Source organism: Chenopodium album, chromosome 8 (assembly GCF_948465745.1).
Source record: "Chenopodium album chromosome 8, dcCheAlbu1.1, whole genome shotgun sequence".
Taxonomy (NCBI): domain Eukaryota; kingdom Viridiplantae; phylum Streptophyta; class Magnoliopsida; order Caryophyllales; family Amaranthaceae; genus Chenopodium; species Chenopodium album.
The window spans coordinates 28,673,461-28,682,682 of record NC_137841.1 but is presented as its reverse complement, the minus strand read 5'-3'; the positions used below and the strand labels follow the sequence as shown (position 1 = coordinate 28,682,682).

General features: G+C 31.5%; 1 protein-coding gene across 1 annotated transcript; it reads right to left on the bottom strand.

The window, feature by feature from the left end:
* Positions 1-4,636: 4,636 nt before the first annotated feature.
* On the bottom strand, positions 4,637-7,920 carry LOC145641804 (homeobox-leucine zipper protein HAT7-like). Its single transcript, XM_081692773.1, has 3 exons — positions 7,723-7,920; positions 6,794-7,278; positions 4,637-5,325 (listed from the first exon to the last, which is right to left on the bottom strand). Exons 1-3 carry the CDS (start codon positions 7,877-7,879, stop codon positions 4,906-4,908), a joined length of 1,062 nt encoding a protein of 353 aa, XP_081548899.1. The 5' UTR covers positions 7,880-7,920; the 3' UTR covers positions 4,637-4,905.
* Positions 7,921-9,222: the final 1,302 nt, after the last annotated feature.

The window sequence follows — 9,222 nt, the reverse complement described above, 5'->3', positions numbered from 1 at the left end:
GTGGATCTTGGTTATGGGTTTTATGGGGTTTTGGTTAGTGTTTGGTCAGGGTTTGGGTAAGGTGGGACTGGTTAAGCTAAGGGTTTAGTGGTGGTGGCAGTTGGTGGCGCTGGTTTTGTGGTGGTCTTATATGGGTGGTAGTGGCCGGTGGTGGAGGCCTGATGTGGTTTGTACCGGTGGTGGTGGTTAGGTAAGGGCTAGGAAGTGGGTTGGGTTCGGTTAGGGTGGTGGTCAGATATGGGTGGTAGTGGCGGTGGTGAAGATCTGATGTGGTTGGAGGTGGTGATACGTTGTGTCAGTGGTGGTGCGGCGTATTTTTTTAATTTCATGAAATAAGTTTCCGACGAAATTCCCGTTGGAAATTTACGACCGAATTGAAATTTTCGTTGGAAAAGCGTTTCCGACAAAATTTATACCAGGAAAGGTCGTTCGTTTTTCTTACAACCGCTTTTACGACGACCAGTTCCGACGGATTTTTTCCGTCGAAAATGGCCGGTTTTCTAGTGCAAGTGTTAATTAAGGCCCATTAAAATTATTTTTACTGAACTTAAATTATTTTTACTTAATTGAAATTTAAAGTTATTGGACTTAAATTAAATTCATTGATTCCCTATTATATTTCTTTCTTTATAGTTACTGATTATTACCTAATTGATTTTTTTTTTACTGAACTGAACTTAATTTTACTTAACCGGGTGGCCTTACACTTACTCAAATGCGACCAGTTTTTTTGGTATCGCACTTCCGGGTTTAGCAAATTCCTCCATTTTATATTACATCTTTCTCCTTCATGGTCTCACTCAAACTCATTACTACTTTTTTTTTTCTTTTCCTCTTATGTCCCTTACTATTCAATAATAACTCCACTATCTTTTCTCGATTTTTTAATACCCCAATCACCCTATTTACATTTCTTTATTTTTAAAAGGATTTTTTGTAAATAACCACCCCAAAATGTATCTGAATTAACCACCCTTTATTTTTCGAAATTAAAAAATACCACCCATAAATGTCAAAACCAGCAGATTTCAGCACCCTTTTCTAATTCCGATCAGCTATCCAACTTAGGGTATACGTGTCACCATATGATAGGTTAAAAAAAATATAAAAATTAAAATACCCCATAACCCTAAGCCCATGGCAGCCACTTCCATCTCCTACCACCATCCAAATCAACCACCTGCCAGACTACCCACCGCCCCAACCAGCCACTATTCCTGCCGGCGAAACCCCAAAAAACCCCAGCCTTCCTCACGAAACCCCGCCCGTCGCTTCCTCACGAAACCCCGCCCATATTGTCGCTTCCTCACGAAACCCCACCCACATCGCCGCTTCTTCACGAAAAACCATTGACGTCGCTGATTCCTCACGGAAACCCACCGATGTCGCCGCTTCCTCTGCTCAATTCAAGGTTGCGTTATTCGTTTTTTTTTAATTTACTTTAATTTATGCTTTTAGGGTTTTAATTTGTTGGTTCAATTTTACTGGGGAAGGGAAAGGATTGCTAGAAACAGGGACGGGGAAGGTAGGGGTGCCGGAAACGGAGAAGGGGACGGGGTGCCGGAGGTTGCAGAGCTACCGCCTATCGAAAGTGACAGTGATGGGTTTGGTTTTTTTTTTTTCAAAAAATTTAATTTTGATTTTATATTTTTTGGGCCCCTAAGTCAGAAAACTGGCCGGAATTGGAGAAGGGTGGTGAAATCTACGGGTTTTGACATTAATGGGTGTTAATTTTTAATTTCGAAAAAACAGGTAGTTAATTCAATACAAGGTATATTTTATGTAAAAAAAAAAAAAAAAAAAAAAAAAAACCCGGATAGAATAGAGTATGAAAATTCAAGTGGCCACAGAATATGTTTGGCACAAATTAATAACATTATCAACAGCCAACTAGGCAGGTCTCTTTAAAACTCTGCCCACCTTCAATTCTTCCTGCAAAAGAACTTTCTCTCAATCAAAGAACTTTTAATCAAATCATCTTAATTTTTACAATAAGGTTGCAAGTACATGGCATCTTACTACGTACTTCGTATTACATTTATTATGTAACACTGTAACAAGAATTAATATTATTTTATATTTTATGAAAAAAGAACGAAACTCAGAGAATCTTTTTCAATTTCATGCCCCCATTCCACATGCCAGAGCTGGATCCCACCTGCTGACAGATCTGCCTTTTTTTTTTCTCCATTTTCAATTTCTTTTTTCTCTCTTTTTAAAATTTTTGTAAAAAAATTGGTTAATTAAAAAGAGACCTTATGATTTAAAGTCGTTGACATTAAGTATTTTTATTTAAACTCTACCAATGAATGAGAAGGTTTATCTATGGATTTTAATTAATAACATTGTCCATAATTATATGTGATTTTAGTACACAAAAAGTGTTGATTTTATTTATATCAAGCTTTAACTTTCAGCTTAAACAGTGCAATTTCTCAATGTTATTGTTTGTTTTGTTGGATTATTCACTTTACTTCCTTTGATCCTTATTTATCTACTCATTTACTGATTTTTAATTTAATTTAAAATATTTTACCACTTTAATAGTTTATATATCCATAATAGGATCTTTTACCAAAACAGCTAGTTTTACAAAAGTATTTACCAAAACGGCTAATTATAAATTTTAATTCCCAAACTAGTTAATTTATTAATTTGAAAGGAATTTATCTACTAGTATTTCTTATTTCCTTTGATCCGATTTGGTTCATTTTTTTTTTTTGTTTGTTTTGTTTTGTTTTATTTTTATTTACTTAAAATTTTTGTAAGTTGGAAAGTTTAAGCAATATACAAAACTACGATGAACGTAAACAATCGCAGACTTGTAGAACCCTAATTTCGATAAAAAAAAATAAAAAAACAATTATAAGCACTAATTTTTCGTCTTGATAATATCAATCACAAAAAATTGGAATTTCAGGTAGTATTGTTCTATCAAGTCTACCGCAAATTTATACGATGATAAGAGATTTTAAGGTATTGTTCATCTTTTTCATTTCTATTAATTGTATACTCTTTGTTTATGTCGGCTAGTAGGACTATTTTTTTTTTTGTTTAATGTGTATGATAAATCAAACTTACATATATTTATTTCTATTTTTAAGTGTTAAAAAAAATAGTTGTATTTTATTTTTTTTGGTTGATTGGAAGTTTGGATCATTTTTTTGAGTGATTGTTTATGTTGTGTAACTTTTTTAAAAATTGAGAATTGCTGCATATATATTATGTTGGTTGTTATTGTTCTGTGTTCAAATTAATGAGATATTTTAAACTATGGCATTAGAATTTAAATAAAACCAAAATTAAAAAAAAAAAACAAATTCCTTTTAAATAAAAACAAAAAAAAAAAACATAAAATGAACTGAACGGTTCAAAGGAATATAAATAATAAATAATATCACTTCAAATAAATAAATTTAGCTAGTTTGGGAATTAAAATTTATAATTAGCCGTTTTGATAAATACTTTTGTCAAATTAGTCATTTTGGTAAAAGTTCCTCTATAATAAGACATTATCGATCATGCATGTAAAACCTTAGCTTGTCAGCTCATATTTAATGTGTAATTTTGTAGTAGTTACCTTTTGATTGACAAAACTAGATTTACTAATGTCAATTAAAAGATATACAGTACTGTGCACAATATACTCCGTATTAGATTAGACATTTATATGAAAAAACATAAAATTAAAGAGTGACTCAATTCTTATTTGATAAAGTATATCCAAAACTTAAAATTGAAAAACTGCGTAAGAAGTAGGTTGGTTGTAATTTGTAAGAATATTATTGAAATAAAAGCCCTCCCCTTTTTTTCGATCATTTTATGTTGCTCAACTTGTTTTCATTGGAGTGTTTCTGTTTTTCAGTGATCAACGCACTTCTAGTTTTTCTATTTGAGGTAATCAACTTTTTATCATCTAATTCATCTTATATCATAATGTTAATGCATTTTCACTCTCTTTTTCTTACTTCATCCACTTTTTTCTTACACTCATCAGCTCTTAAATTTATTCTATTTCATTAACTTTACACTCATTTTCCTACGATCACCAACTCATCTAGAAACAAAAAAATGCTCCGAATAAACTTAAAAACAAGTAATATCAGAGATACTAGTAACGTTTACACTTTTAAGTCATTGGACGTCCAATTTGATAATAAGTCCGTTAACAAAATGAGTAACCCAAGTAGTAATAATTAATTTAACTTTATTTCATTGACAAAGAGTGATACAATAATATTAAATTCACTGCTGATTGAGAGTCAATTCTGTACACCCGGGTGTACCATACACTTAAGATTATTTGCTCATTAATTTTTTCTCATTTCTCCCAGGTGTACGGTACACCCGGGTGTATATAACAAACTCTACCGATGATTGGAGTTCCATGATTATTCTATCAAATAATAATCGTTATTGATGATAATTATGAAAATATAAGACGAGATGACGAGACAACAAAGATGCAATATTATTTAGGTAACTATACTATGCAAATTTTCAAATATCATAGCAAAATGAAACTTTTTATTAGTAAACCTTGTAAGGTTAAAAGAAAGAGTGAGATTTACTACAGAATACGCGACGTACTAAGGTACTATACAACAATTATCAAAAAGCAACAAAGAACATACCATAACATAAAAAATAATATCACATATATAAATTTTTTAAAAAAATTCTAATTACACATATATAATAAAAGCTAGAATTGCAGGGCCAAGAATTTAACGTTTAACTTGGAAGGCTAGAATTTTTTTTTTCTTTTTCTTTTACGTAATATATTAGAAAATCTAGCTTAGCATTAGCAATAATAAGACTTTATTATATATAATAAAGAAATTTTGCTTAAATTGCTTGCATTGTTTTGCATGCCCTCCTTGCATTGTCTTGGCTTTGGCTTAATTAATTAAGATTTTGTTGTTGTTCTGGCCAAGCCCAAAAGGCCGGTGGTTGATTCTCGATACCGCCATTGCCACCACCACCACCACCGTTACCGGCACCGTAGATGGTGCAAAAGGTATCATCATGAAGTTGTGGGTCAATTTTGGGACATTGAAGGTCCAATTCTGGCTTAGGAGAAGAGGTTTGTAAGAATTGGGTTATACTTGTTGGCATGAAGGAATTTGGAGGGAATTGAAGTTTTGTAGATGGGTTTGTCGATAACGGACTTCCGGTTCGAGGCGTAACGGTTCTTGAGGCGTTGTTTAGGTTCATGTCTGAGCTTATCTCACTACCATTGTTGCTCCAGTAGCTCTTTGTGTCTGCATTGTTTAGGTTTATTGCTCCATAATCTGCTGGTTCTCTGTTTCTTAGTGTTATTAACTGCATGAAATATTAACAAAATACAAATTGTCAATAATTATTAGTAATCTAGGGTATTTTCTGTTAAAATATAATTGAACCAAATTAAATCAAGTCCTTTTGAACAATATTTACTCCTATAACCCTAATTACGGAATAAATGAATAACATTTCTATTTTAGGCTGTCTAAAATATTAGCCACTTTCTAAATTTAATATGTTATCAGTTTTGAATTTTCATATTTTACGTGTTAAAGATACAAAATATTACATTGGTAAGCTATAGATGCAAACATATACGTAGTATATGATTTTTAAAGAGGATTCTTGCTTCTAATTAGTGATGATGAATTAAAGTAGTATTCTTGTTTCAAAATAAAACTTATCTTTTATATTAGCTACGACTCATCTCCTACGGTATGGATGATATATACATAATCATCCTCTGAGCACGGAAGTACTTCGCATTTAAACTAAAAAAAAAAATAGGAAAAATCATACTAACACAATCATTTAATTTTAGTACTACTAGATAACATATACAAATACTTTTGTTTTCTATCTAAAGACTAGACATGCAACATTATTCCTCATAACAATGTTACTATAACAGGAAATGATTATCAAAAAAGGAATATAATACATGAAAAATGTTTCCATATATAACTGAATTATAATACTTTAACCATTGATCAGATTAATTGTCTGAATTTTTTGCATTATAAAACACTATATATAATACAAGAATTTCACAATGTTAATTGTACATTTGTAATATGCAAAACCTATTATACTGTATTTTTTTTTTTTTTTTGAACGGGTATCATACTGTAATTATTTACTGTACTTGTCTTCACACCAAAAAAAGAAAAAAAAAAAAAAAAAAGGTTGTTACAGTATATTCTATTCTTTAGTTTCTAAAAATTATGATATTATATTCGATTGGTGGCGGCGCATTTTAACTTTAAATCCTTCCACTCGAGTAAGATACTTTTGATATTTGGATTTTGTGATATTTAATTATAAAAATAGACTAATATTATTAGGTTTGGTTTTCTGGCCATGTTGAATGCACATGGAAGTTTAATCATGCAAGCTTATTATATTAATTAATTAAAACCGTCACACACCATCCACAACAAAGAGAAAATCTTAGGTCTTCATACTATAATCTTTTTCATATACATCTTTTCTAAAATAATTGCAAAATTTTATATTTCATTTTTATTTGCACATATACATATGATTTAAATCATAAATCGAGTTGACCTAATTTAAAATTTTGTATTAACAAATTAGAGTAATTATAAAATTAAATCCAAATACTTATTTTCAAATTATAACAGTGTAATTTAAACTATTAATATAACCGCTAATTAAATTTCAAGTCGAGTTAGTATCATGTTACTAATAAAGCAGAGTATGTAATTTAAACTAATGACATGACAGCGAACTGAATTTTGAACCGAGAGTTAGAATTATGTTTTACCTCAGCATGTAACTTCTTGTTTTGAGAAAGGAGTGAATCATTATCAGCCTTAAGAGAATCAAATTGTCTCTTCAACACGCTATAATCTTTCTCAAGTTGCTTTGTCTTCCATCTTGCCCTTCTATTTTGGAACCAAATTGCTACTTGTCTAGGCTGCAATCCCAAAGCCTTAGCAAGCTGCACTTTTCTCTCAGGCTCAAGTTTATTAGCTTGTTCAAAATTCTTTTCCAATGTTTTCACTTGCTCCATGTTTAGCCTCTTCTTCTTTTCCCCTCCTCCTGGCCCTACCACCACCACTTGCGACCCGTCGTCCGACATCTCGTCTTGATCTCCCCCGCCGCCGTGATGATCGTGTTCGTGCTCTTCGTGACCGCCTCCTCCGACTACATCATCTTGGTGTTGAGTATGGTCTATTTGATGTAGATGGTAGCCGGAAAACGACATCGATCTGTTCATCATGGCTAAGGATGGAACTCCAGGAGCACCTGCAGTATTTATATATAATCAGAATTATGGCTAACTAGCTATATTACTCTTGGGTAGAAATTATTGTTGTTGATTTTATAGTTCCTAAATGATTTAAATGAGTATTAGTAGCATACTCTGTAGTATCCTACTAATACTCAAATAGAACTGCACCATACGATATGAATATAAGTACGACAATCAATCTTGGCTAATAACGGATCATACCGCTATCATTGTCCAAGATTGGTTGTTGTCACTACTACAGTTTTTGATACTGTAGATCATATGTAGGTGCAGTTCTGAACAAAAATTATCCATCTGACAACCCACATAAAAAGTATACCACACTTATTATTATGAATACTGTCATGTACGACAGTACAAAAAAGTAGGGAGTCGACAATGAATTTTAAACAACAACTAACGAATCCAATGTTTAAAAAAAAAGAGAGGAGATGGACCTTGGAATTCCTGATGAGGAGGACAAGAAGAAAGGATGTTAAGCGAAATCGAAGGATCATGATGTCGATCATCATCTTCGTTATTGAATTCATGATGATGATTATGATGCGGTTGGTACATCATGTAATCCTGAGAGAGAAATGCCATTTCTCTCATTTTATTAGAGGAGTCGCAGCTGAGGACAGGTGCGACCCAGACTCGTATTTAATAAAAACGAAAGGGAGTAGAGAAGAAGAGAAAAGTGAAGTCTAATAAGCAAAGGAATTGGAAGGGGGGTGGTGAATAAGAGGGATGATGATGATAGGAGTAGTGTCTGACTTTTGCATGTGATTGAAAATTTTGGTGTGGAAAAGGATGTGTTGTGTGCAGCGAAGCAGAGAGAGAAGAGGAGGTGTATTTTTAGAGGAGAGAGAAAAATGACGTTAAATAAATTTTTCAGAAGATCAGAATTCTAAGTAGTGGATGTGACTTGTTATACGTTGTAAGAGTTGTTTGCTACTAGTATTTTTATTCACAATAATATGTACTCGTAATTATTAATTTTCAGCATAGATCTAGGAAATATCTTGCTATATATGTTCAACTTGGACCTGCCATTACCTTTTTTTTTTTTTTTTTTTTTTTTTTTTTACGTTAACTATTTTTCTTTTTATTTATGATAAGTAGACAAGAGGGGAGAAAAGACACTGAATTATATGATTGGTATGAGATAAAATGGAATGGATCTTATATAAAGGTCTAGCCATGATTGAAGTTCTTTGGGAATTATGTATAAGATTTCCAATTTTTGGGAACATATATTATTAGATCATACAATTGGATCGGAGATGAAGGAATTCAAATCACCAGTAGAAATTATTGCCGACTTAGTGTATGTTATCACACATATTTATACTTACCGAGTATCAATTATTTCATGCATTTGTATGTGTTGGTAAAATGATTGATTTGCATATCAAAAATCTAGATTATAATAAAATATTTTCAAACAAAATGATAAATTTGAAGATTATATATGTTTAGGAGGTAATTTCAAAAAGAAAAAACTAACCCTCCTTTAATGAAAATCATTTGAATATGTAGTATGTTACATAATGTCATATGTACAATAAAATGTTAACTTATTAATCTGTTTGAAAGACACATTAATTCAGGAATGATATATTTTATTCTATCTATCAACAAGTAATCCGTAAATTTGGTATGAAAACTTAACGTACTATATTTACATGCTACAAAGTAATGATACAACTAAGATATGAGAGATAATTGTTCTTAAGAAGTCATAAATTTGTAATTTTAATTAACATCTTATTATATGAAAATAAAGGATCTAATAATAGATAAATTAAACAAATTTTGATTCCCTAATGAAACAAAAGTAAAACCTAGTACATTCCCTCAACCTACAACAAATAATATAACTCTACATGGATAACTTAATGATGATTTAGCTTAGGTTGACAAGCCTAACTTAACTAAATAAAGGCTTCATTCAT